The sequence below is a fragment of the Penicillium malachiteum genome, assembly GCF_028827825.1.
Source record: "Penicillium malachiteum strain IBT 17515 chromosome Unknown utg000003l:1.0-4950554.0:1.0-4952489.0, whole genome shotgun sequence".
Lineage (NCBI taxonomy): Eukaryota > Fungi > Ascomycota > Eurotiomycetes > Eurotiales > Aspergillaceae > Penicillium > Penicillium malachiteum.
Genome location: NW_026643096.1, coordinates 4,558,000 through 4,585,570, shown reverse-complemented (window position 1 = coordinate 4,585,570; position 27,571 = coordinate 4,558,000). Strand labels below are relative to the sequence as shown.

Genomic DNA, 27,571 nt, shown 5'->3' with positions numbered 1-27,571 from the left:
CAGAGCTGCGTGCATCAACGTGCAGGTATCACTCAAACTCGAATGTGATAGGTATCGCGTATGCAAGAGACTTATCACTCATGCAGGAAGGATGGCCCGTCGCATTCAGCAGATAAAAAAAACTGCTTACTCGTCGAAATCGGGGTTGTTTGAAGGCACCGTGCGAGAAATAAGTGGGGGAAAAGACAAGCAAAAAGAAAAGAAGAATTTGGAATGGGAGAAAAGCAAGGAATTTGAAAAATAAGAATATAACATACCTGCCTAACCACCAGGTGCTCCCCGAATTCATTTTGTCTTATGCAGGTGCCTATGCAGTAGGGTGCTCAAGTGCTTAACTCGGACGTCAAATCATGTTGGCACATGTGCAAGCTTACACCCCGGTAAACTTCTAAGGGTCTTCACTGGAAATTTATACACGATAGGTTCCAAGGTTAAGAATCAAGAGTACGTAATCTGATGAAATTGGTAGATATAAGTTCATCGGTACATGGTAGACACTCCCGGGGTCTATGAGAGGATCAGATTTCAAATTCTGTCAAAACATTGAAGCAACCCATTACATCCATTGATGTCAAAAATGAAATTCCAACTTTCAGACTATGCCATGGTGTACATATTCCTCTCAAATCATCCCAACGCGTTTGTTCTAAGGTTATATGGGAATGTCACTAAATAATCAACCAGGCATGTCACCTATAATCTACCGCTATCATTCTGCCTTACTGCTTTATTTTGGCCATTTCTTACTCGAATTGATTTGATAAAGATCACCTTGCTAGTAATCGTACAGTTTAAATCCTTCCATCCGCAATTGCCCTTGATAGCTCATGGGAATCTAGGTATCGGTTTTGGCAACAACCCCATGGGATTCGTATCTCGTTCGGAATAAAGTCTGGACATACCCTGAGACTGCTGTCAGTGGTATCACAGTGTTTTCAGTTCCGATAGAAGAAGTATTTTTCTTCTGCATTCAAACCTACAACACGAGTATGATCTACACCATAGTGACTCGGCGACTAGTCATGCCAGCATATCTGAAAAAGTCAGATCGTACGGCTCGGATATCTGTCGCACTTCTTCCTGCGCTCCTGACTGTGATAGGCATGGGTGCCTTCCAAGCTGGGGGGAAATATACCTATATCGGCATGATTCTTGGGTGGGCATGCTCGTGGTTGTTGTTTCAATGGTGGGTTGCAAGGTTCCAAGTTGTTCCATTCTTGAAGCTTCAAATGTTCAATTTTCATCATTGGCAGAGACTAATTTTGGATTTTAGGATTTTATGCTCTCACCTGGCCTTCAATCTCCCCATCAAGGAGCTTCTGATCTCTGTGATGCTTCCTACCGCATTTCTATGGATAGTCGACACTTTGTCACTTGGTAATGGAACATGGGTGATTGAGAAGTCCACTAAATTGGATATCCAAGTATGGGAAAAATTGGATATTGAGTAAGCCCTGGAGGTCCAGAGTCAATTGTTACCGCACAAGCCACTAACTGTTCTAGGGAAGCATTATTCTTCCTGCTCTCCAATATTATGATTGTGCAGGGCATGATCATCGCCGACTGTATCATTGCTGAGACGGATCTCCGAAAGGCACAGTCTGTGGGCGAGATTGAATGTGGGTTGAATATCACGGAGGCCTTGCTTAGCTTCGTATATCCTCCGGATAAGGCAAATGACCGGTTCGTTTCACACCTTAACCAATCTGTACACCGACTGGCGAGCGCGAGTCAAAGTATGTATATGGGCAGTGCCATGTTCTACGGTGCTTTGCGCATTGACCTCATCTTCCTGTGAGCATTCTTTTCCGTCTAACTTAGCGCATGGACCGAACACTAATTGCTGAAAGTTATTCTTTTTGCCGCTTAATCGACGACCTCGTGGACGGAAGTGAAAGCCGGGGGGTTGCAGAAAGATTAATCGACGAATGCGCTCGGCTTCTGGATGTTAAATTCAAACTCGAATCAGAGTTTGTGGAAGACGAGGGCGGTTGCTCACATGAAGAAGTTGAGTTCTCCGAACTCAGAGAAGCCATTGACCACCTCCCTGCTTCTAGACTTCGACTTGGCCCACTTCGTGATTTGTTGGAGGGCTTTCGGCTTGATCTTCAGTTCATTGCGTTTGAAAGAACCTTCCCAATATCGACCGAGATGGAGTTGGATAAATATGCATACTATGTGGCAGGGACAGTCGCGATATGTATCCTCGATCTGGTATCGCATCACTTTCCTTGCCACATTTTCGCTGCCGACAGCAACTTGCAAGATAAGGTCGTCGAAGCAGGTTGTGAAATGGGAAAGGCCCTGCAGTACGTCAACATAGCGAGGGATATTGGCCGTGATTCTGCAATCAACAGGGTTTACATCCCGAACACATGGCTCAAAGAGGCTGGCCTCTCGCCAGAAGACGTCCTGTTCTGCCCAACGGATCCTCGTATTCAAAATGTTCGGTCGCGCCTTTTGGCTAAAGCAAACTATCTGCACAAGCGAGCTGAAGGTGCGATTCGAAAATTGCCTTTGGAGGTACAGGGTCCTCTTCGTGCGACCGTGGAAAGCTATATGGAGATCGGCAGTGCATTGGAGAGTGGTGCCCAGCCCCACCGACCTTATCACAAGCTACGTCTTTCCATTCCAAGACGCCTATTTGTTGTTTACAAAGCGATGACCAATTTTTGAGGACGACTCGGATGAATGAGTCCCATCATTAGTGACATCATCTTGGATCTGAGTATGGATTAGCTAGTAGCACCCCTTGAACAGCTCATAGATCATCTTCAGCATTTTCATCTCCAATTTGTAGTTCAAGCTATGGATATCAGACCAATTTACGCTCAATTTATAGCATGTAAAAAAGGAATCATGAAATCTGACCAGAAGGCTAGCAAGAACAACAAGCCTTGCTCACCCTAGAATCCGATCGAACGGTAGGACAATTTTCCCATACCCATCTCACTGGCATTCCACGAAAAAATAGCGAGGAGTAGAGTAGCAATTGCAATAAGGATTTTCAGCATCCACCCCTTTGGCTCGCTTTCACCTGTCCGATAATCTCTCATGATCCTCTCGGATACAAGTTTAGCACCTGCGAGACAAACTGGAACTCCGGTACCGGGATGTGTGCTAGCACCCACAAAGTAGAGACTTTCGATATTTGGGTGCTTGTTTTTAGGTCTGAATGTTAACACATTACTGAAAGAGTGGGACAGCCCCAGAATGGCGCCACGGTCGAGATTGAATTTTGACTTCCATGTAAGAGGTGTCTCGTTCTTTTCGAACACAATCTTCCTTTCCAGATCCTTGAGACCGGTCCGGTGTTCAATAGCATTGAGAACAGTCCTTCTTGTTTTTTCCACCAGGATATCCCAATCTTGGGCAGGGCAAGACGTTGTGGGTGGAACAAGGTGTCCGACAGGAACAAGAACAATAACTGCGTCTTTCCCCACGGGAGCCGCAGTGGGATCAACACGACTTGGAATATTGACGTAGAAAGAGGGCTCCTCTGGGATACTGTGATCATCGAAGATCGAGTCGAAACTTGATTGATACTCCTCTGCGAGGAAAATGTTATGTGTTTTCAGATGAGGGAGTACTTCATCGAATGCCCAGAAGAAGGATATGCTGCTACACGATGTTGGGCGCGATCGAAGAGAGCAAGCTTCACGAGACGATGGGAGTAGCTCATTATATGCGTAAACAAGATCTGCATTCAGCACAACAAGGTCGGCATATAACTCTTCACCGGAATCAAGACAGATCCCTCGTGCTGAGCGGTTATCTTTATCGAGTATCACAGATCTCACGGGTGAGTCTAAGAAATATTGGACACCGGATCTTTCACCAATGTGCTTAAGGGCTTCCATGATCTGATTCCTGTCAGAAAGTTGGAACTGAGAAAGGATGTCAACCTTGGAATTAAACTTACTGTGTGAAACCCACCCTCGGGATAGCCAATACCGTCGACTAATTCACTGTATTGTAACAAAGAATATGTACCGGGTGATTTATAGGGACTCATTCCCATGTACATGGAAGCAAATGTCCATACCCTTCTCATCTTGTCAGAGTGGAAGTATCGCGACACGCGACCATACACAGTGGACCACGGGCGCATCCATAGCATAGCCCATAGGAAGTCAGGTCGAAGCAGTGCAAAAAAATCCGGATAGTCCCTGCGAAGGACATAGGTCAAAGAGAGCTCATAGTTTCTCCCCGCCTCTGCCAGGAATGCACAGAGTCTGGAAAAGCTATTCGGACCCTCGTGTCGCTCAACCTCCTTCTTCAGGCGCGATAGATCGGTCGATAATTCAACAGTATCCCCATCTGGAAACCATATATAGTAGTTGAGATCACATTTCAATATTTTCAAGTTTTCTTCACTTAGTGAGGTTTTGAGATCTTGGAATGTCTCCTCAAAGATCTCGGGCATCAGAAGTAGTGAGGGTCCTTGATCGAACCGCTGAAACTGTCAGAAAGTAGGAATAGAGCACTGAAAAATGGAAAACACATACATAGCCTTTGGTAGAAATCAGCGAGCATCTTCCGCCTACGAAGCCCTGTTTCTCGAACACTTTCACTTTGCACCCTTGCTGGGCTAGCCGGGCTGCGGTAGCAAGACCACCGGCACCAGCGCCTGAAATAGTCAGTAGCCGACATTGGAAACGGAAAAGGAGATATGGGTTGATGGGATGGAGCATACCAACGATAATGACGGAAGGACTAGGCATGTTTGTACTAAAATGGACGTTTTCGTGTTCAAGAGGGGTGTCAGCCTTTTGAAAGAAGATATGTGCAGTAAGCTGCAACTCTCAACAATATTTCAGCACTAGAGAGCTATATACAAAATTGAGACATGCATTTTAATTTGTTTACTTTCGCTGAACATCGGAGATAGTACTTTACAACATTCGGATTACTTCCTAAATTGGCCGCTAGACTCCCGAGGCCCGCTCCTATGTAAGTTATCCGTATTTCCAATGTATTACAACCTTGAATGCCCCAGGGATTCTGACATTTCAGGAAACTTTGCTACACTTTGATTGAAAGAGATCCCCTGTGGAACATTGGAACATGCTGTCTCACTATGCGGGCGCTGTGTAACACTCCTCGTGGCCCAGAGCTATGATTGGCGCGGAACCCTTCCGCTAAGCCGAGATTCCCGACCAATCAAAAATCGCCAAGCACACGGAGTACTATGTATTGACCGCTGATTCTGAGCCGATACACCTTCCCTGTATCCGTGGATGGACTATGTGAATAAAATACTGATCTGCCATAGTATTACGGTGACAAATTATAGTAGCTAGGTAGAGGTTACAGAGCTTCACATTCCAAGGTTCATTTAAACCACACATGTGCACATGCAGTCCAAGATAAGCCTACCTCCTAATCTTTAACGAGAGCATATTTTATGACATTGTTGAGTATCTCCAGGGCTGTCTTCAAAGTTATTCCCTAGATACAGACTCGGAGTGGGCAAATAGATCTGAGGATACTCATCCAATAAGCATTAGATGCCGTCGGGGACATGTATGAATTTACGAAAACACCTGAGCAATATCAATCAACAACATTCAGTCTGAAAAACAGCAGAACAAGAAGAACCAAAAATGCAAAAACATACAACAGTCAGGATTCGCATGTGGTCACCCACCATACTACTAACTGACCGGCGTGTGGCTTAAGTACGGCTGAGCGGACGGGAAGCCCTGTTCTCCACACCCTGTGGTCGTATGTACTTAAAACCTTTAAGTAGTAGATTATATAAAGCGAAATAGGGAGCGGTAGGGGAGTAATAGCGAGAAGGGTGAGTACTCAATAGATATGTCAACTGGTAGTAGATAGGGTGTGAAGCAGGGTGAGAGCGGGTGGGCTTCACTCTCTTTCAAAGTAAACATAATATTATTGGACCAAGACTCTCTCCATCTAAAACAGCTCCAGGGCTAGCATCTACGGTGTTCCACTAGGAAGTGTATGGGCATCTTCAAATGTTGATGGTTGAGTGTTTCTTTGAGTCTCTCGCACAGAATGCCTATGCATGCCCAGGTGGTAACTTGGTGAAGATGTCATCAAGAAAACATTTGAACCGTCCAATTATTTGTGATTCAAGGGATACAATGACACCCACACGATTCGGACACTATGAGGCGCCTATAGCTGGCTGTGAAGGAAATCTTTGGATGACCTTGTTACATAAAGCCGCTTTCTCCACACTGGGGCGTCCACGGATCAGGATATAACGGTTCCGAGGTCATCCGCAACCCTTTTCTTTTCTGTGAACGAATTGTAATTAGTGAAACACGATGATGGCTTCATTTATAGGAATTTCATGCAGAATACCTCTACTTCTGCTTCTTTCTTCACTTCCACCTACTCTGCAACTCTCGTTTTCAATTTTCCCACCTGGGCATGCCATGGATTTCCACATGCCAAGTGTTCCAGATGTCTGAGATGCAGTTCATACGAAGTAGTTCCAAACATTGAACATACTATGTCCTTGGTTGGCTCGTATTCATTTGACGTCGGCGAATCGCTTCTGTCACTTCGGATCAACACCCGCGGATGCATAGGGGCCTGGGTACATCTAGATAAAATCGAGACTACTACTAAGCTGACTTCGTTTACATCATTGATTGATACCCTTTTTCATAAGCAAGTATAAGTAACTGAATTGAGAATTCCGCCAAATTATCATAACCTGTAGTCGTATATTCTTTCGAGTGTTTAAACGCGATCAGCTTTAATCTACACAATGAGGTCTTCTTCTCTTGTCGGTGCCAACTGGGTCTCTACTCTTTTGTCTGCACTAGCTACGGGAGCTCTGGCACAGATATCGCCTTCGCCAAGTTCCCCCTCGCAATCTCCGACGTTGGTTCGCCTCTGCACATCTAGTGACATCGCCAACATGAACGTGCTTAACTGCGCATGTCCATCAGATTTTCCGCCTTTGCCAATGGCCTGCAAGGCAAACAGTAAGGCCTGTACTCAAACTTGCAAAGGAGGGTCTGTGACGTCTATCGCCGAACTAGACGTATGTGGTGCTGGCTGCGTAGATGCCAACAACGAATGCAATGGTTGCTATATATGGTTCTCTGGACTTTGCAATTGCCTTCAACAAATCCAAGAACAAAAGCAAACCAGTTGTATTTCATCTTCAAACCTTACTCCCGGTCAAAAAACCCCGCCAGTATGGATGATCAACGCTGCACACGACCTAATGACCACCACCTATCTGATCCCCGGAATCTTGCAATTGCACCAAATTCCCGACTATTGGGTTGGATTTAATCTCGCACAGAACACAGTCCGAAAAAGTGGAGCAAATGCTGGAACTCTGGCTATCAACTCAGTAACCAGCCGCACGGAAGAACAGATCCACATCCATCTCTGCAGCAATGGAAACCAAAACGTTCGCAACGTGCTAAATGGTCTAGATCCCGCCAATTACAAAGCATTGGCGACGGTGGATTTGTCAAAAGCTATGCCAGGCTCTGCTATGCAGTGTCGGATAGCGTCACAGAAGGATGCCAATATCGACCAAGGAGGGGATATTCTGAGCTATCTCCAGAAACTTGATAAAGACCAAGGACCCGACAATTGTGCTCAATATCACGTCGGTTCTGGGTATATGGTCGATAAGAACGGTTTTTCTTGGTCTTGTATCACCACCTCTGGATCGGCGGAGAAGATTTTCTGTTAATTGAGGGGCATGGCCATTGGCACTTTTAATCTTGGTGTTTTGTGTTTGGGAATGGATTTGGTTGGAAAATTGGCCTTCATCAACGTCAGTCGCTGACCAGGTGAAAACACACTTTCACTATGGTCCCAAATTGTAATGCGATTGTTCAAATGATGCCTCCAGGCTCGAACATCGAGGTTTACCTGTAAAGCAGACACTCATACTATGCATCAAGTTATCACATGTCACATTTTCACCGTAAAAGGCTCTTAGAGTAGCTCTTACGTGACGCGTAAGTGTACATGTATATGCACTGGTATGCTTATTTTGGTACAATTCCCAATAGTTCCAGTCCTGATTCAACCATTAATTTCTGCAGTGGCTTTACGGAGTCCACTGGCTAGAGTAATAGTCGGTGGTCGATAGTTGTCAAAGCTATCGGAACATGCCGTCCTCTCAAGTGCTGTAGATATCACCAGCTCTCCACCTTCTTTCTACCTTCCCCAAGCACTTTCCGCTGACAAAAGAGTCAACTAAGATATGTATTGCACAATCATCATGTTGCAGCGTGCTAATGCTGATTTCCCTCAACCTTGAAATAGCAGCCACACATGCAGGCTGGAACCTGGTTGAAAGATTCGTGAGTTTCCTCATCGCGACAGGTATATAATACATACTGTCAAGGAGCGGTTAGTAAACTCGGCTCCATTCCAAGGTTGTGATTCAGCAGCTTATAGTACCCATCAAGCTAGAAACTCAATTAACAAGCAGATAGCCGTCCTAAATGTTCCAATGTTCAAACATTTGAATAGCACTTGTTGGAATTACTTACTTCAATGTCAGTACTTCTAGGCTCCAGGCTCAGCATATGTGCATACCCAGGTGTGACATCTGGACCGTCCACATGCTGTTAGCCCCATTGGGACGTGCGCTTATCCAGATGTCCGATCCGCGAGGAAATTGGTTGGATGCTCCAGGGTTCGTGGTCAAAGTTTCAATTTCACCGCACTGATTGATTTATTGATGATTGAGACTCACGATATCATGATGTCTGAGCTCGACTCGGAAGATTGGGTGATAAAAAAGATTAGGCATCATCTAGATTAAAGAACTGTAACACTAGATGCAAGATTGACTTCCAAGGTTATCTTCTCACACATGTGCAGTAGGTATGTATTCCAAAGCTCCCGACATACCTGGGGCCGATATGATATCATATACTAAGAGCGCGCAACATTCCATGACAGCTTCTCTTACTAACATTTGAATTGGATTATTACACAATAACTAGTCCTTCTTTTTAGTTAAGAAATAGTATTAATATAGATCTAATTCTAGATATTCTAAATTCTCTATCAAAGTAAAGGCTCTTCTAATTTTCTAGGGTTCTAAAATTAATAGTTAGGTCCCGGGTCATAAGGTAACTTAGGTCTGACATCGAGGTAGAGCTTTCTGCACCCATGGCCTCGAGGTACACCGTGCCCCCGACCGAAAACTTGATAGATACACGGACAGATATTAATATACCCTTGGACCCTTTTTTCAGATGCTTTTCATCTATCGGACCCGGATACAGCCTGCAGAAACTCTTTTTTTAGGTGCCGGAAGGAATTCCCGAATCGGGCGCCACCAGACTCAATTTTGAGTCGATTTATCACATCTAGCTTCCACCACGTTTCAGAGTACCCTTTAACCACGTTAGATTGATAGGGCTGTGGACTCATCAATTGACTCATCGCATTATTGAAATTACTGTTTGAGATTGAAGAGGCCGTGGCAAAGGGAAGAAAAAAATCAGCCTCGGCAGGACTGGCACTGGCATTTGCTGACCACAGACTATGTCTTCATGACGAATTATTCGACCGATATTCTACACCGAGGAATCATAGCGATGATATCAAGTTGCGGCCCGTTGAGCTGAAGATCCCCCAACAGTCAAATTGCATATGCGCAGACTTCCAACGTTGTATCATGGTATCTCAAGTGATGCCTGCCTGCTCTGCCCCACAGGCAGTATCAAGACCCTGACTCAGGGGCCATGCCGAAGTCCGTGAAATCAGACCGAGTGTTTCATCCGCCCTGCGGATCTGCGTCCGACGGAGTAGATTTCTGCTCTAGATGAGACTTGCACTTTTGAGCCTCGGCTTCTTGTAAGTACCGTATACGGAGGAAGAGTTATAAAAGAGAGACCTTCTCAATCTTTCAAACCTCTCTATCCACGATTCAACCAACAGGCTTTCAGTTACTCGTTTCATTTCGAACAAGCTTCTCTCTTCTAGAGCTGGTCTCTTGATATTTCAAACACTCAGTTTGCCCAACACGTTGTTGTCTTCAACATTTGAATACTAGTTTTTTCCCAGTCAATATGAAGGCCGCAGTAATTATTTTGCTGGTGAGCTCCACTCTTGCTGCTCCCACTCGAACCATTGCAACCCGTCAACTCGACGGACTCGACGGCACTGGAACAAGCAGCGGACTTGGAGCCCTGATCTCGGGCCTCAGCAGCATCCCCGGTCTGAGCGGCTCCTCGGGAAGCGGGTTCAGCCTTCCCAGTACAATTCCCGGTCTCTCTGGACTATCTGGCCTTTCAGATTTGACTGGATCAGACGAGAGTGGTAGCTCTGGTCTCAGTGGATTCAAGCGCCAGCTCACTGGGTCAACTAAAAATGGTGTGACTGACAACACCGGTTGCGAGGAATTGACTTTGATCTTCGCTCGTGGAACTGACGAGCTTGGTAACATGGGTACGGTTGTCGGCCCTCCGCTTGCAACGGCGCTCGCCTCCCTGACAAAAAACAACGTCACTGTTCAGGGCGTGAACTACGACGCATCCGTCGCGGTATGTTCCAAATCCTCAAATCTCCACTGTAGTTCCCATGCTAACGGTTTTGATCGAAACAGGGTGATACTACCCTCGGTGAGGATGGCGGTTCTGACATAGCCAGTCTCGTCAAGCAATCTATCAAGCAGTGCCCTGACTCGAAGGTCGTGATCGCCGGATACTCCGAAGGTGCCATGGTTGTCCACAACGCTGCCAACAGTCTTTCCGCTGACCAGGTCTATGGTGCCGTGCTGTTCGGTGACCCCTTAAAGATGGAGAGCGTTGGTCAGCTTGCCAGCAGTAAGGTCAAGGAATTCTGTGCCACTGGCGACCCGGTTTGTGAGAACGGAGCCGATGTCATGGCCCATCTTTCCTATGGAAGCGATGCCAAGGAGGCCGCGCAGTTCCTTGTAGAGGCTGCTGGTCTTTCTAGCTCGTAAATTGTACCGTCAGGATGAATACATGTTCGTTCTTGTTCACCTGGGCGACATGTGGAAGGGACTGGGTGACCGTGACATCAGTCTCTTCACTTCAATGGCATTCGGATACTGGAGGTTGCCATTGATTGAAATGTATGGAAACGATAAAGTGTGAAGTTATGATATAGTAAATGACATGACCATGACATGAGAAAAGTGACAGAGCTCAAGAATTTCGTTCTTGATGACCAAGATCCAGATGTCATATCGTAATTGGCAAATAGAGTATTTTGGTAAAGCGTTCCAAGGTTTGACACAGACAGATTTTCATTCTCCCCGCTGTCTTACTCCCTTGATTGTTGTGAAGGGTCTGGCCATATAGGGGGTATTAGGGGAAAGATCGCCACGAGAGTCTTGAATTCGGACCCACTACTACCAAAAAGAGTCCTACTCCGTATGGAGTAGATGAGGAGCAGTTACTTTCAGGTGAAAAACAACAACATTGTCGATCTTCGATGATCCCCTTTTACCCGATACCGGATCCAAACTGGTGTCAAGCCGAGGTGGGTTGGCTGCTGTTTCCCAAGCAGGATTTCCCTTTTCTAGCGCTAGTTTCAAATCTTCCAAGTTTACTATGGAGACAGATTAATCTGTCCATTTAATCCGTTTCTCTCCGTTATAAGCGAACTTGAAAGCACAATGTGAATGACTAATCTTTAATATGGCTTTCTCTCGGCCCCGCCCCGGACATATTGATATAGACATACTCCATACTCTTCCCCTCAATTTCTCCTCTCCAGCCTCGAAATAATTACCCACATTCACTTTGCCCACATAACGGGTTGGTCTCGTACCCAATATGAATCGACTTTGCAAACATTCGCTTGAACAAATTTTCAACAATAACAAGAAATGGGTCTTGTCGAAGACGGGGGCAGATCCCGCCTTTTTTGATAAACTTGCTGCGGGGCAATCGCCCGACTACTTGTAAGTGAAAGCTTTCTTCTCGACATCAGAAATTTAATCATTTGAATTTATTCCGACACGACCCAGATACATAGGCTGTAGTGATAGCCGAGTCCCTGCCAACGAGATCATGGGTCTAGAAGCTGGCGAAGTATTCGTTCACCGCAATATCGCCAATCTCGTACCCAACGTCGACCTCAATGTCATGTCCGTGATTAACTATGCCGTGCGACACTTGCAAGTCAAACACATCATTGTGTGTGGCCACTACAACTGTGGTGGGGTGAAAGCGGCATTGACACCGGCCGACTTGGGATTACTTAATCCCTGGCTCCGAAACATTCGCGACGTGTATCGCTTGCATGAGAAGGAACTTGATGAAATAAAAGATGAAAGCTCGCGATACAATCGATTGATTGAACTCAATGTGGTGGAATCATGCAGGAATGTCATCAAGACAGCTGCTGTTCAACAAAGCTACCGCGATAATCAGTATCCCATCGTTCATGGATGGGTTTTTGATCTACGCGACGGCCTACTGAAAGATCTCGAGATTGACTTTGAGGCGATGTTGGAGGATGTGAAGAAGATTTACAGTCTATCGCCGGATCCCAATCCCAAATAATCGATGTCTCCGTTGTCAATTACCAGTCACATTAAGCTCCCCAAAATCATAAACACCGATGCGTATCCACATTACAACCATCAATTCCAACCTTGAAAGGTGACAACATCTGAAATATCTCAACCAAAGAAAGCCAAGCTCTTTTGGGTTATCTTTTAACTACTAAGAGCTTTGTCGCGCCTCCAACACCTATAAAGCTTCTCAGCCGTGATATGATATATACCAGCCCATGGATTTGCAAGTAGCCCTTCTGAATTGCGTCACCTGGGCAGTCAGTTCGGTAAATTTGTGTTAAAATACTTTCGAATAGAGCCGCCGTATCAAAAATGACTCATTAGTTGAGCATGCGCAGCTGGTTGCGAATCCCGAGAAACCGCCGCTTCGGCCGAGAGAATTTCTAACTCTAGGAACGACCTCGGGAGTGTTTAGATAGCACGGACCAGTTCAATCACCATATGGGCACTGACGTTTGTATACTTGCGTTTCTTGCAAAAGTGAAAGGAATATTTGGGGTTCCAGAAACTCTGAAGACTGATTCTGGCAAAGAAAAGTTATACTGTGAATGACAGCCACCAACGGGCTATTTAATGAATCTAGCAATGTATAAGCTTACTGACCTCGGGACAGTAGCGGGTTCGGGTTTCATGGAACTTAGGATCGGACTGCCTCCACAGGTCTCTCAACACCAAATCTCCGATACTAAGACCCATGTGACTTGCTAGTCTCAGGGGTATATCTGGACGTGAGAAAAATTGGAATTTTTCTTTCTATGAAATATCAGAATCAACTTCAAATTTTGCCATTCACCTCTTCATCTCTTCTTCATCATTTCCGGGGAAAAAATTCATATTTCCGAGATCAAAGACCTCCAAATCAAACTTGGCCCTATCAGATAGACCCCAGGTATTTTCCCCATCAAAAATCAGAAGAGATTCCCTTGACTAAGAGGCTTCAGCCAGCATAATAGATATTCTCAGGCTCCGCTTTTGTGTCAACTAGCAAAATGATGATAACTCGCGGCTTTTCCTTAACGAACTTTGTGATCGCAAGCTCGGCCTTATGCTTCCAAGTTTGTGTCCTGTATCCTTGGCATCACAAACTAGACGAAGAATTGAAACATCTGAAGACCGAGCATCTCCGACTATTGCAGGAGGGCGAAGAGCATCGTTTGAAGGAGTTGAAGGTCATTCATGAAAATCTTAGGCTCCTAAGCACCAAGATCCCTGAGAGACTCAATAACTCCGAGCTTTGAAAGCTTTTGGGTCCCTTAGGAGAAACTTAGAAGCTCAAAGTATGCGGTATTGAATGGTATGGATATCATGCGTTGTACTAGTATTAACCGCACAATCTTACCTGACTTCAGTTGAACGTGATACACGCGGATATAAATCAAATGGAGCTTCGAATTCGATCACGCGCTCAAGGTAGTCGAGCTCAAATATCCCCATGGTATCTTGAAAAATAGAGGATCGAATTTTCAAGTTGTATCGGCTTGCCAGAGAGTCCTCTAGACGCTGATGAAGGTTGATTGAACAAGTTAAGGGCATAACGTCTTTTTAAAGAGGCTAGTTTGTGAGTCTGTCGTTAGAATGCAGTTATTGTTGTGCCTTGTTATCTTCTGCCACTTTGGGGCATCCGATACGAATAAGAGCTGTTAGAGTAAGACTATGCATGGGATAATATAACTCGAAAAAACGAAAAGGCCTCTTAAACCTCAACAGCGGAGTAAACGAGGTATAAAAGTGCTGTTTTCTTACTTTCTTTCTTATTCTTTTTGTTCTATTTCCTAGGTAACGTTGTCTTTAATCTTACTTAACCGCTCCGCCCCGCCCCCGGGGCTGCCAAGTGTATGTACACTCGGGGCTGGTGGCGATTTGGAATGATTCGATGTTAGCGTTTGAAATTGAATCTCATAGGTGTCAATAGAATTCATCCCTGTTAATTTTGCCATTCGGTTTTTGAATACTTCGACTGCTATTCAAATGAATAGTTCTCTTTTGTTTACTCAAGTCAGTGGACGTCACCAGCGCCAATCATGACTATTCTAGTCATAAGTTTGGCCTAGCTGTCAAATTAGCATATCTGGATGCTATCAAGTTTCTAATGAGAATATCTCAAGTGCCGGACACAGTGGCTCGCTCCATGGCCGGGGTAAGTGTTTTGAAGATCAAAGGTCAGGATACAAACGACACATTCAATGCTGCCTGGGTGCCTGAATTTCTACTTGGGTCGTACGGGCAGAGCAAACCATCCTTTCCGACCAGTCAATAAATTTGTGTGGCTATGTAGACGTACAGAATTTATGAACAATGAACCTTTACTACTAATATACCAAATTAGGCTAATTGTGCGATGAAGCAAAGTCTAAGCCTCTTAAAGTTACGTACGCCAAGAGTTGCCCATAGCCCCATCCTTCTACCAGTTGACGTGTCAACCTATCAGATCCTGGTTTGTCTCCCAACTTACTCCCGAGCCACAGCCCTATGGTGGCAATATGGATGTGGCTTTAATGATGATCTATACTTTTTATATCCCCATCTCGCGAGGACCGAGGCAAAGTTAAACTCAGCTTACAGGTACTTTTTTATTGGTCGTTCCGTGTTAATTTCTGGTAGTGATAAACCCAGGTGCAGCTGGACACTCGAAAGGGCAATACCCGCGAGCACGAGCCAGATATAAATCAGCTGCTCTTCCACGGGCTCTAGAAGTCATCCAAACAGCCTACTCAACATTTGAAAACTACTCAAAGAATTCAATCAAGATCTTATTGAGCTCTGATCTTCCTTTCAACTTGAACTATACTTCATTCACAACCATCATGCAATCCGCTCAACCTACCAGTGAATACTCTCCTGAGCGTGAGGTAAGTAAAGCTCCACCACTCTAGAGCTCACAAAATTGAATGCAAACATTTGAAGAAGAACGAAGCACTAATATTTCAATCCCACAACAGCATCGCGAGAGTTCCGATTCCTTGTATAAACAGCCCGTCGGCGAAAATGCTTCATACTACGGCAGCGAAACCCCGCCAGTCTACAACGCCGAAAACCATGAGGATTCCGAGCGAGGCCTCGGATCAACACTTATTGGCGGTGCTGGCGGTGCTTACGTCGGGCATCATATGGGTGGTGGTGGTATGGCCACTGCAGGTGGTGCCATTATCGGTGCCCTTGGTGCCAACGCTGTTTCACATGGCTTGTAAGTCTACAATGAGAAAACATTGAACGCCATAAAACGACAAAGACTAACGGCTCACAGAGAAAGCCATCATCAACGCCTGCAGCAGCAGCAACAGCAACAGCAACAATACCAACAGCAGCAACAATATCAACAGCAGTACCAAGGATATGGGGGGTATCCACCTCAGTTTTACCCTCAAGCCTCGTACCCCGGCCCCGGCTATCAGCAAGGTATGCCTGTTACTGCTTCCAGATATGGTGGTGGTCTTCTTGGTGATCGCTTTGGTGCTGGTCGCCTGGCAGGTCAGGATGTTGGCCGCCTCTCCCACTGCCAAAGGAAACACTTGGCTAAGCTTGAGCATAAGGAAGCAAAGCTTTTGCGCAAGTGTTAAGTTTGCTTTTCAATGCCTTTCAATGTTTGAGATATCGGGCTACTTGCCTAGCTAGTATTGTGATGATGAACGAATTTCTTTTGATATTGTCCGTGCATGCTTGTTTGGGTGGGTGCTTAATGGTTCAATATTGTTTATATAGAACCGGAATTGCCAAATTGAGTTTACATTCAAATGTAACCAATAATATTTCTCATGTGGCGGTGAAGCGAGCTTCAAGTTTTTTATGTCCAAAATGACTCTATAGACCAGTCGACACCCCTTTTGTTCACATAGTAGATCCGGACCCAAGCACGACCTCCGGCTCAGTGATCGGATCAAAGGTGAACTGTATAAGAGGATACCTCCTTACATAACTTGATCGCTCGTGGGAAATTCGGTCCATTCAGCAAACTCAAAATGCGCTGGTTCGAGGCATGGTTTGTCATACGCACCCTGTGCGTAGATTGCGAAATGAGATCCAGTGTTAGGTGATTCCTTGCCGGATCGACGGTGTGTCAGTGCTTTGCTGGATATTTCGCCCAGCTTGATCAAGTCAGAGGTGATTTGCTCATTATCTCGCACCGAGAAAAAGAGTTCATACCGCGTAGGTTGTGCGCGAATAAGAATTTCAACCGAATTATCTTCAAGCTCTAGTTGGTGCTTATATTCCTGTATAGTCATTTAGAAAACAAGTCTGCGATCTAGTGTCTGTTGTGAAATCATACCTTAAACTGATCTTCAGTCTCATCGTAACAACGTGCTACCATCTCGAGTCCTGAATTATCTTCATCAAATGGCTTTCTCAGTCCGATCGAAGCATGAGCAAATTGAGACCACCAAATCGCTGCCCCTGCTTCATGACCAGCATTCGTTGGCTGGAATTGCAATTTGACTTTCCAGTCGCCAGAGAAGCAGGTTTGCTTCCGTAGAAGCATAGAAGGGCATTCGGAGCTGTCAATACGATAGGCATTTCCGTAAAGACTCAGTGACCCCTGTCGCTCTGACAAAGAATAATCATGTTTCAACGGAGTTCGCAGATGATACCAGCCAAGCTGAAGTGTTGGCTTTTCAAAGTCATCTCTCCAAATTTGTGGCCGGGGAATAACCTGCATATTCTCTCCTTTTATATGAAGACTGATAGGCTGTCGCTCATTGACAATTGGCCATCCATCAATCCATTCAACAGGACTCATGAATGTCTCCCGACCGAGTTGTGAAGGAAGTTCGGACTTCTCACCTTGAGGCCGGACTCCCAAAAACACGGCAAACCATTTCCCATTGGGGGTCTCAATGAAGTCCAAGTGTCCCGTATTGCGGATTTGAGGATGATCATTATTGAAAATAATTGGATTGACAGATCCCTCGGGACCTACTTCCCACGGACCAAATGGCCCTTCGGTACTGCGGAAAATCCACTGTTGGTGACCTTCATCGGTGCCACCTTCGGCAGTAGTCAAGTAGTAATAGCCGTCCTTTTTAAAGATGTGAGGACCCTCTGCAATACCAATCCCGAAATCTGACAGTCGGTTCCATTCTGCAGGCCCGAGGCACCGACCAGTAGCAAGGTCGATCTCAACGGTGAAGGTTGCCAGCCCGAGACCATGCTTCTTGACCTTGGGATCGATGATCATGTTCACAGCAGAAAAATACACTTTGCCATTGTCATCGAAAAATAGCTTCGGCTTGTTAGTTTGTTTTTGTCTCATAATTTCAAACTTGAAACCATAAATTCCGAGATTGGAATACTTACATCTTGATCAATTCCAGGGACGTCAAAGAAAGTTGGGTCAGACCATGAAGATGAATCCCATATGTCTGATGTGGAAACATAGAATCCACGAGGAATCACAATATCCTATAAAGTATTGTTAGTTCTCAGCTCTGAAAGAGGTGGGAGGTGAGCCCCGGAGAAAAATAACTTGAACTGACCCATTCCTTCGGTCGGAAACGATGTGTGCATCCTACAGATACATAAAATCGTGCTTTGTGATAGCGAATTGTCGGTGCCCATAAACCACCAGAGGGCTCAGTTGTTCGCATATTAATTTGCGAATGTCTTGTAATGACATGACCAATAAGCTCCCATTGTAGAAGATCTTTGCTGTGGTAGACTGGAATGCCTGGGAAATATTCAAATGTAGAAGTGACTAAAAAGTAGTCGTCATCTACTCGACAGATGGAAGGATCTGGGTTGAAGCCCGGAATGATGGGGTTGTTGAACCCCTCACAAGAAGACATCGCGATTGTGACAGATTTTGCCCTGGGATGTTGACCCTTTGACCCAAATACTTTTCAGGGACTTTTGAACTCTGAAATTTAGGCAATGTTATGAGAAATTCGACTGCGACCTCCAGATTAGTGTGTGGAATTTACACCTTATGTATGTCCATGTCATTTTCGATACCAAATTGATGGGGTTAACCGTGAAACCGAAAAGTGCAAGTGGAGTGAATTCTGAGATGGAGGTGGACGGTGGTGGAGCCAGGAGAACAGTGGAGGTGGAGGTGGAGTAGTTTTACTCCTTCCCGAGGTCAAGTACTTCCTTCCAGGGATCAAATTACCAATTATGGAATATTCACCAAGGCTTAGAAATTAAATTAAAAAGGTTAGATTTATAACCATACTATCCTGATATTCGGACCTAGTGAAATCTGCGGTACCTTTCTACCCAGTGAGGAGCCGATCAAGAATATTTGCGAATGCAATAGCGAGGCGCAAGCACTTCAAGGTACGCAACCCATTCCGAGCACCTTCAACTTGGTCAACAAGCAAACTGCTCGCTTGCAATGGATCTGTCGTGAAATGATCGAGGGTGTCCCGATGTTGATCGAGACCACTACGACTGGTATGATCTTCCCGAGAAAGATTTGAAGACAGCGTGAAATCGGTATTCCCGAATCGTGACATGGCCCAGCTGGTGAGTCCACCCATGAACAGACAGATCGCCAGCTCAAAGCCGCTCCGCTGCATGTCACCAGCGGCAATAGCGTCGTGTGCTGCCTTTAGCATTTGACAATTGATGTTGAACACCGTATGGGCTCTCTCTTCCTGCAACCAATTGTGTAAAGACTGCTCAGCCAAGCTGATAGCTGCATCAGAGCCAGATCTCGAAGCAACAATATGCAGGTCCGAAAAATTGAGATCCAGAGCTAGTAGTGCCAGGTGATAAAGAAGAATTCCTGATGAGTTTTTTGAGCGGCAATTGCTAGTGTCAGCTTGATTTCCTTCTCCGTAGAATGTGGCCCAATTCCTGAGACAGCCTTGCAGCCACGTTTGGCGCTCCAGTAATGAATTACCGATATTTTGCGGTGCAAGAGATACAGGAGACGTGAGAAGCCCGGTCGGATTGAGCATGCAAATGGTCTGCCGCCACTCAAAGACATGCGTGTGCAGCACGTAGGCGTAAAGAACTTTGCAAAAGTCGTCCAGTGGTGGGAATGGTAAAGTGTTGGGAATCTCGTGGTGTAAGAGAATGGTAGTAAGAGTGGTTAAAAAATAAGTGCTAGGGGGAATGTCAGCGGGCCCGAGCAAAGACTTCCATGCCAAAGCTGTCGGTGCGTTCCAAAAAGTGTCCGAGCATGGTAACGCGGCATTTACGGTCTCGGCCTTGCTAACATAGGGCTGACGCTGAAAAAAAGCTGACATTTGGCAGTCCAGGAGCTTGAAACAGGCCATGTTAGATGATTCTCATCAGTAGCTTGTTCAGAAATGTGAGACGTACGTATATACAGAGCCCAAGACGTTTCTTTTGTTCGTCAGCTATCCACTCTGTCCAAGCTTCTTCCAATCGACTTCGGTCATGCCTCAGAGGGGACTGAAGAGTGGTAGAATGTTTTGTCCGGCAATCTAGTAGCTGGGAACGTCGGCATTGAACAGCGAGGTCACCGCGGTCACCCTCGAATCGCTCAAATGCCGCCTTTTGACCGATCCACATTGCGGATACCGAGACAAGGAAAAATGCGAAAAGGGTATCAGATGATCGCAGCTGGACAAATACAAGAAGTAAGCTTTCATCATAAAGATAAGGCTCTAGTAAACTCACATAGTTTTGGTCCCTTTCTTGCATCAGTTTGATCGACAGTCTCGCTCTTTCAAGATATGTCAAAGCAAATTTGTTTTTATTTGACTCAGAGTAGCTGGATCCTGAAGTTGCCATGGCTAGCAAGAGAATTGGTGGAACACTATTAGGGTCAAAGCTCGGCAGGTGCAATACAGGAAATCGTGGGTGCACATGAGCAAAAAACAGTTGTAGGAAGTAAGTGATGATTGAATGCGGCGGGAACATGTGTGGAGGGTTCCCTTTTTCGCTGCAGAGCCCTTCGGGAAGAGGCGCCATAATAATATCCACCATAGCCATGTGACTAGTGACCGAGAGTTGAGTCTTCATGTGCAACTTGCCTGCATTCTCAAAAAAGATGTTTCGTTCATCCATATTGATATGACCAGCTGCCTCTGAGATATCGGGTGGTAGTCTATTATTCCTGAAACTTCCAGGTCTGGTCCCTTGGTCCAGCCATGTTTCAGGTAGATCTTCAGTGTCATCATCCCTCACTTGATCGTATCGACCTTGGTTGAGACCTGAATTATCCACTTCTATCGGCTGTGCAGTGCTCTCGCTATTGTACATTAAATCCAAAGGACTACCCGTAGGTATTCCATTAGACAAAAAGTCCAAGGTCCAGTCAAGACTAGCATCTTGCAAAATCTCGTGAAAGAAGGGCCACTGAAAATCCGAGTTTGGTACATTTGTCTCATCTGTTGAGATAAGCGGAGGTCTATTCGATTCCGAAGTTGCAGTCTCTGGATTGGGGACTAAGTTATTATTAGCATCTTTTGGATCCAAATCTTTGGGTCCAGTAGCATCATTGTTTGCAGATTGACGCAGGCGCTTGGCGATCGGGTTGACTGCAAGATCACTTTCTCTTGAACTAGAGCCGCGAGTCGGCTGGTGAGAATCATCTTCAGAGGCCCCAAGGGGATTAGTGTGATTTTCGTGGGTTTTTTTGTGTCGAGCTAGAAGGTCGCTAAAGCACAACAAGCATTAGAACCTGGACTCGAAAGTAGCCAAGAGCCATGAGCCTCACCTTCTTGTGAATCTACTGGGGCACAGTGAGCAAGTGTAGGGTGTATTATTCTTCTCATCTTCCATATAAGGTTAGCTGACCTGCTTGAATCAGACTAAAGCATGGCCCCCAAAACGGCCTGGGTCCTTACGTGCAGATCGATAATGTCTGACGAGATTCTCTCGACGGGAGTATGACTTAGTGCACAAAGTGCATCTGTGTGTAGAACCAATCGAAGCTTTCTCCATGGCAGCAAAAATGTAGCCCCAAAAGTGGAATGCGTGGGATAGAGTGGTGGAGGTCTGGGGAATGAACTGGAGGTGGAGGTGGAGGCGAGGTGGAGGTGGGGTAAGCACGTGGACGGATAATTATACAATCACATTATACATACAACATTGGATACCACCGGCAGTAGATACCTGCATCGTGATGTGGATATACTAGTCCTAGTTTAATATCTTTGAACTTTCTTCCCCATTTACCTCAATCTACCTTCTAACTCGAGAAGTAACTTAAACTTGCACCGTGTTGGATTCCCAGCGATTTAGCCGATACCTACACCTATACTTCCAAAACACCAACAAACATTTGAATTGCTCTTTGGATTCTCACAATTGATTCCCTTGAGATGCCCGACATTGAAGCCGTCACTTTCCAAAATGGCCCGAAATCGGAGTCACGTTTTACAGATTCCTTAGCTCTTCTGTCTGTAGAAGAAAAGGTGTCTCTGCTTTCGGGAGCCAGCTTCACAAGTACTACCGGCGTGGAACGACTTGGTATCCCGGCCTTGAAGGTGAGAATTCTTCTGTATAAATTCCAGCAGAGTTGGTATGGCTAATATGTGCTAATAGGTCAGTGATTCGATAAACGGCGTCCGTGGCTCACAGTCGCATCTCGAAGATACTGGGACGGCCTGCTTTCCAAGCTCCACCTGCCTTGCCTCGACATGGAACACAAATTTAATGCGAGATTTCGGGAAAGAGGTCGCCTTCCAAGCCAAAGCGAAATCTGTGCAGGTTGTTCTGGGACCCAACATCAACCTTCACAGGGACCCACGAGCCGGTCGCAATTTCGAAGCTTTTAGCGAAGACCCTCTGCTTACCGGTCAATTAGCCGCGGCTATCGTCAACGGGATTCAGTCTGAGGGTGTGGGTTCTTGTGTGAAACATTTTGTTGCAAATGAGAGCGAGACCGTGCGCAGGCGCTACAATGTGGATGAGCCAGGAGATTCCAGGACGATGCGAGAGATTTACTTGCGCACTTTCCAACACTTACTTCGCCGAGCTAACCCTGTTTCAATCATGACGGCGTAAGTATTCATCTATTATTTCTGTTCAAATTTTGTTTGAATCTGACGATGAATTCTCCAGATATAATGCACTGGACGGGCGTTTCTGCAGCGAGACCCCTCTCATCAAAAAATTACTTCGTGACGACTGGAAATACGATGGTTGCATGATGTCTGATTGGTATGGTACTAAAAGTACAATTGGGGCCATGGAGGCTGGACTGGACTTAGAGATGCCTGGAACATCTGTCTTCCGTGGCTCCAAGCTTGTGGACGCAATCAATCGCGGAGAGATAACGCAAGACTCACTCGATGCTGCAGTGACCAATGTCTTAAAAATGATTGATCGGACCGCTGCGACTGATATTGGCAAGGAAGAAAAATCTATTGTCTGCGATCGAACCAGCTCCATGGCATTAAAAGCTGCCTCCGAAGGTATTGTTCTTTTGAAGAACAGCCATAACGTTCTTCCTCTTAAGGTGACGAACAAATCAAAGATAGCACTGATTGGGACAGCTGCTGTCAAGCCATCCATCACCGGTGGGGGCAGTGCGTGCGCCAAACCTCAGTACTTGCGTACACCTTTACAGTGCTTCCGAGATACCTGCGAGGATCCGGAGCAGGTGTCATTTGCGCATGGTATCAATTCTCGTTATGCCATCCCTTCCATGCCCATTGAAATGATGCAAACACGCGATGGGCTTCCTGGGGTAAATATTGACTATTACCTGGATGGTGAACAGACGCCTGTCTATTCCGAACACTCTGAGCAGCCTAACGTGGTGATGCTTGGTATATTGAAGCCAGGTCTGAGTCAAAGTGGATTCTACTATGTCATTGAAACCACTGTTATGGTGAAGACAAGCGGAACCCACACGTTGGCTGTGCAGGCCACAGGAGAATTCACATTATCAGTGGATGGAGTCGAGGTATGTTTCAAGCGTCTTTGACTGACCCTTGGTTATATAATCTAATGAAAATTTGTCTAGATTCTTTCAAAGGCTACTCCAGTCATGTCAGTTGAAGATTTCTTATTCGAACCCAAAAAATTAGAATCCGCGATTGATTTCCGAATGGAAGCAGAGAGGCCGTATAAGGTAATTTTGAGGACTCACTCACGCGATACTGCTTCAGCTAACGGGGAGTTATCTCCTCATTCGGCAAAGTTATGCTTCGAGGAGGAGCATAATGACCGTGCCTCAATTGCAGAGGCAGTCAAGATTGCCGCCCACTCAGATGTCAGTGTGATCATCGGCGGCCGAACACATGAACACGAGTCTGAAGGGTTTGACATGAGAACCATGAAGCTACCTGAAAACCAAATCCGCCTGATTAAAGCCGTCAGTAGCGTGTCTGAAAAAACAATTCTCATCTTGCACTGTGGCAATCCCGTTGATGTCTCAGACTTTGTGGACGATGTTGACGTGGTCATGGTCGCTCATTTTCCCGGACAAGAAGGCGCACAAGCGATAGTAGACATCATTACCGGAAAAACTAATCCTAGCGGAAAACTAGCCACCACCTGGCCGATGCGTCTGGATGAGAGCTCTGTTCCATCGTTTGGGAACTTTCCTGCAAAGGACTTTGGCAACGGGCCGGTGATCCGATACCGCGAGGGTCTCCAAATGGGCTACAGATCTTCCAAAACAGCACCCTTCGTTCGCTGGCCCTTTGGATACGGTTTATCCTACTCGGCCTTTGAGTATGAGCACTTGGAAGTTGTTTCTCATGAGGCAATCAATGAACATACATCGGACAAAGCTACCGACAGGGTGGTTACGATAGCCGTAGACGTTCAAAACACTAGCGAGAGAGCAGGATATGAGGCCATCCAAGTCTACAGTGAGCCTCCGGTCGACGCTCAGATCTGGCGCCCGCGTCGTGAGCTGATTGCGTTCACGAAAGTTTGGCTTGAGCCGAATCAGACCAGGCGAATTGGTCTTTCGGTTTCTCAGCGAGATATTAGTGGCTATTGGGATAGCGTCCACAATTCCTGGCGATCTCTCAATGGAACCTACAAAATTACCATTGGGAAATGTGCATCTTGTCTGAAAATCGAGGACACTGGAACTTGGAATGGACTTTAGTCATACTCGTATTACATCAATTGTTCATATTTTCAATTCAAATTAGTCTTTCAAGTTACTATTCCTTGCATCAATTCTCTTTATTGCCCGCCTGTTCACGAAATTATTTGGAGGCATAGTTCATAATTCATCATAATCTACGTCTCTCAAGTTCTAGCTGCACAAAACGGCACTTGAGAAGAACTATGTAGCTACTACTATTTCTGAATCACGGGTTTACGAGCAATTCAAAAGACAAATCATGCTGTAGGATGAGCTAGGACTCGAAAGATTCTGGCAAATCTATGATGGGTCGTCCCCTTTCACCCCGGGCCTCTACTCGGTATCTCCACCTCCACCTGGCCACCTCCACCTCCGCCTCCACCTCCACTTCAAAAGTTTTCTCTTCGGATTCTCCGACATCCCCGGCTTCCCCAGCTTCCCCAGGATCTTTTCTTGTGGGCCCATTCTGCTGTCTGTTTATATATCTATGTCTTGAATTGGCAATGGTTTATGGTTGAAATCAGTCAAGATCTTCATTTGGTTACAGTGTGCAGCCCTTGAGTTGCAACCCGCTTGACTTGTATACTCTCAGATTTTGCTTTCCTCACTGGCAATGGCTCCTCCAAGTGACAGTGCATCCGTTAATTCGGTAACATATGAGGATAATAAGAAGGAAGTTTCTTCAGAACTGGTTGAGACAATTTCCCATACTCAGGACACAACCGAAGCCAAAGAAGGGGCATGGACTTCGGCAAAGAAGCACCCCAAAGTTATTCTCTACAGCATGGCCGCTTGTATGAGCTCTATGCTTTGGGGATTCGACGTCGGTAAGAGCGAGTATTGCTCCATTTTTGATTCTAGCTAACTCGGTTATTCAGGAGTTAACTCAATCACCGTCTCAATGCCTGGGTTTAAAATGGCCTTTGGCTACGAATATGGAGGTGAACTATTGATCTCAGCCACGTGGAATGCCCTTTGGACAGCCATGACATCACTTGGAATGTTAATAGGTAGGTGAATGCTATTTTGTTGCGTACTGCCTGCTGAGTCTAATCCACTGCTGTGAAGGAAGCATTATCTGTGGCTGGATCTCGGATCGTAGCGGTCGCAAAATCGGATTTGGAATAGGCTCTGCTTTGTCCATCCTCGGGGTTGGGCTTGAATACGCTGCAACGGCTCCTGGCATGCTTCTAGCTGGCAAGATCGTAAGTCTCTGCTTTCTGTGCTTTTTTTATATCTGAAAACTCACAAGCTGTGCCTAGATCAACGGTCTTTCTCTTGGATTCTTCCTTACTCTTTCAACTACGTATGCCTCTGAGATAGCGCCTACTGCCTTACGCCCTTCCTTAACCGCCGCTGTCAATTTCTTTATCAACGCTGGTCAATTAACCGCCATTGGCATAGGAAACACCCGTTTCGCTATATTGACCTCGGCATCTTATAAAGTACTTTTTGCCGCGCAGTGGGCATTCCCTTGCTTCATCGCCATTGTTGCTATCATTATGCCTGAAAGTCCTTGGCATCTCTGCCGTAATGGCCAGATAGAACGGGCAAAAAAGAACCTTGAGAAGTTACATCTTAAATCGACCAATACCGATTTGATTTTGGAAGAAATTCAAACCTCGATCGCTGCCGAGAATGCTCTCGCAGAGATGCAAAAGGGCACATCCTACCGGGATTGTTTCAAAGGTACCAATTGGCGAAGGACTCGAATTTCTTGTGGAATGTTTGCCGTGCAACAATTCACCGGCATCGCATTTTACTCCCAAGCTTTGTACTTCCTCGGGATTTCTGGTCTTGCTACCGCGCTTACTTTTCAGCTGGCCCTTGGAGGATTTGGTGTGGCTATGCTTGGAAACATCGTCTCATGGTTCATTATGAACTATGTTGGTAAGTTTTGGTCATTTATACGGATCAGCTAAGTTCAACTCTGACATTCTTCTCTTTACAGGACGGAGACCGCTACTTTTGACCGGTGTTGCTCTCAATGCAGTACTACTGATGTCTGTAGGTATTGCCGGATGTTTTAACACCACAGACGCCTTGTACTATGTCGCATTTGTAATGAACTTCGCCCAGCTGTTCTACGCTCCCAGCGTTGGAGCTGTTAGCTGGACAATCAGCTCAGAAGTCAGCTCGACCATAGTTCGAGCCAGAACGCAAAGCTTAGCGATTGGAACAAATGCATTGGTCAGCTGGGTGATGAACTTTATCACTCCTTATCTTATTAACACCGATCAAGGTAAGAATTAGTTGCTATTGATATTTTCAGAAATATGAGCTAATGCCGTATCCCTTAGCCGACCTGGGAGGAAAAGCTGCTTTTGTATGGATGGCTCTCTGCTTTGTCAGTCTGGTTTGGGTTTGGTTTGAAGTTCCAGAACTCAAGGGTCACACGTTTGGTGAGCTTGATGAGATTTTTGAACGGAAAACTCCTACAAGGCGGTTTAAGGAGGCACATCCATACAATGAGTGAATAAGATGATCGAGGCACTAGTAACATGGTGGTAAGCTAGGTATACATTTAGGTATAATATATACGTAATACAACTTGAACGACAAAGCTGTCGTACCATGTGCTCCAATGTTCGGACTGAATAAACATACTGGTAAGTCACAAAAGTACTAACAAGTGTATGTACGTCAACATCCACTAGATGTCTATGTAGGTTATATGCGACCTGCCTTCAATAGTACCACTTCAGCTTCATATTTTTTGTCAATCCCCTCCTTAGCATGGCTTTATAGTATGTTTTGGCATATGTGAGTGATCATTTTTTCTGGGACTATGATTCAAATCGAGCTGGGCCTCAGATATTCCATTAAGCCTGATTCTTTCCCCTCCAAGCATCCCTCTACCCAGGCGGGTATACAACATGTATAGCATATTCAAAATGTTTATATTCTCAGTTCAAGTTTGTGTTTTCTTTTGAGATTTGCCAAGCTACGTCCTTATTATTAGGGGCTACTATTAACTTTCAGTCCTCAATTAGTTGACCGAAGATGACTAGGCAACGCGCGCTGAGAAAACTTGAGTATGCTCAGGATCCCACTATCCTCCGCACTATAAGTCACCGAGGTGCCATGTCGTC

At 45.6% G+C, this 27,571-nt stretch overlaps 10 protein-coding genes across 10 annotated transcripts; 7 read left to right on the top strand and 3 right to left on the bottom strand.

Moving 5' to 3' along the window:
* Positions 1–577: 577 nt before the first annotated feature.
* Positions 578–2,676, top strand: N7483_008001 (phytoene synthase; the record flags this gene model as incomplete). Its single annotated transcript, XM_057091438.1, has 6 exons — positions 578–651; positions 685–778; positions 840–1,186; positions 1,274–1,447; positions 1,504–1,794; positions 1,851–2,676. The coding sequence occupies 6 exons, from the start codon at positions 578–580 to the stop codon at positions 2,674–2,676; spliced, it is 1,806 nt and encodes a 601-aa protein (XP_056946179.1).
* A 230-nt stretch (positions 2,677–2,906) lies between these two features.
* Positions 2,907–4,724, bottom strand: N7483_008000 (phytoene desaturase family protein; the record flags this gene model as incomplete). The annotated part of the gene is made up of 4 exons (XM_057091437.1): positions 2,907–3,863; positions 3,923–4,456; positions 4,509–4,630; positions 4,697–4,724. 4 exons carry the CDS (start codon positions 4,722–4,724, stop codon positions 2,907–2,909), a joined length of 1,641 nt encoding a protein of 546 aa, XP_056946178.1.
* Positions 4,725–6,748: 2,024 nt separating this feature from the next.
* Positions 6,749–7,696, top strand: N7483_007999 (uncharacterized protein; the record flags this gene model as incomplete). Its single annotated transcript, XM_057091436.1, has 1 exon — positions 6,749–7,696. One exon carries the CDS (start codon positions 6,749–6,751, stop codon positions 7,694–7,696), a length of 948 nt encoding a protein of 315 aa, XP_056946177.1.
* Positions 7,697–10,040: 2,344 nt separating this feature from the next.
* N7483_007998 (carbohydrate esterase family 5 protein) lies at positions 10,041–10,936 on the top strand (the record flags this gene model as incomplete). The annotated part of the gene is made up of 2 exons (XM_057091435.1): positions 10,041–10,514; positions 10,577–10,936. The coding sequence occupies 2 exons, from the start codon at positions 10,041–10,043 to the stop codon at positions 10,934–10,936; spliced, it is 834 nt and encodes a 277-aa protein (XP_056946176.1).
* An 838-nt stretch (positions 10,937–11,774) lies between these two features.
* On the top strand, positions 11,775–12,506 carry N7483_007997 (carbonic anhydrase; the record flags this gene model as incomplete). The annotated part of the gene is made up of 2 exons (XM_057091434.1): positions 11,775–11,902; positions 11,969–12,506. The coding sequence occupies 2 exons, from the start codon at positions 11,775–11,777 to the stop codon at positions 12,504–12,506; spliced, it is 666 nt and encodes a 221-aa protein (XP_056946175.1).
* A 2,818-nt stretch (positions 12,507–15,324) lies between these two features.
* On the top strand, positions 15,325–16,077 carry N7483_007996 (uncharacterized protein; the record flags this gene model as incomplete). Its single annotated transcript, XM_057091433.1, has 3 exons — positions 15,325–15,369; positions 15,460–15,704; positions 15,765–16,077. 3 exons carry the CDS (start codon positions 15,325–15,327, stop codon positions 16,075–16,077), a joined length of 603 nt encoding a protein of 200 aa, XP_056946174.1.
* A 497-nt stretch (positions 16,078–16,574) lies between these two features.
* Positions 16,575–18,297, bottom strand: N7483_007995 (glycoside hydrolase family 43 protein; the record flags this gene model as incomplete). Its single annotated transcript, XM_057091432.1, has 5 exons — positions 16,575–16,602; positions 16,661–16,728; positions 16,785–17,735; positions 17,810–17,914; positions 17,989–18,297. 5 exons carry the CDS (start codon positions 18,295–18,297, stop codon positions 16,575–16,577), a joined length of 1,461 nt encoding a protein of 486 aa, XP_056946173.1.
* A 426-nt stretch (positions 18,298–18,723) lies between these two features.
* N7483_007994 (uncharacterized protein) lies at positions 18,724–20,491 on the bottom strand (the record flags this gene model as incomplete). Its single annotated transcript, XM_057091431.1, has 2 exons — positions 18,724–19,686; positions 19,781–20,491. The coding sequence occupies 2 exons, from the start codon at positions 20,489–20,491 to the stop codon at positions 18,724–18,726; spliced, it is 1,674 nt and encodes a 557-aa protein (XP_056946172.1).
* Positions 20,492–21,750: 1,259 nt separating this feature from the next.
* On the top strand, positions 21,751–24,497 carry N7483_007993 (beta-glucosidase; the record flags this gene model as incomplete). Its single annotated transcript, XM_057091430.1, has 4 exons — positions 21,751–21,915; positions 21,974–22,431; positions 22,493–23,339; positions 23,400–24,497. The coding sequence occupies 4 exons, from the start codon at positions 21,751–21,753 to the stop codon at positions 24,495–24,497; spliced, it is 2,568 nt and encodes an 855-aa protein (XP_056946171.1).
* Positions 24,498–25,092: 595 nt separating this feature from the next.
* Positions 25,093–26,955, top strand: N7483_007992 (uncharacterized protein; the record flags this gene model as incomplete). Its single annotated transcript, XM_057091429.1, has 6 exons — positions 25,093–25,306; positions 25,358–25,489; positions 25,548–25,684; positions 25,742–26,369; positions 26,431–26,721; positions 26,780–26,955. The coding sequence occupies 6 exons, from the start codon at positions 25,093–25,095 to the stop codon at positions 26,953–26,955; spliced, it is 1,578 nt and encodes a 525-aa protein (XP_056946170.1).
* Positions 26,956–27,571: the final 616 nt, after the last annotated feature.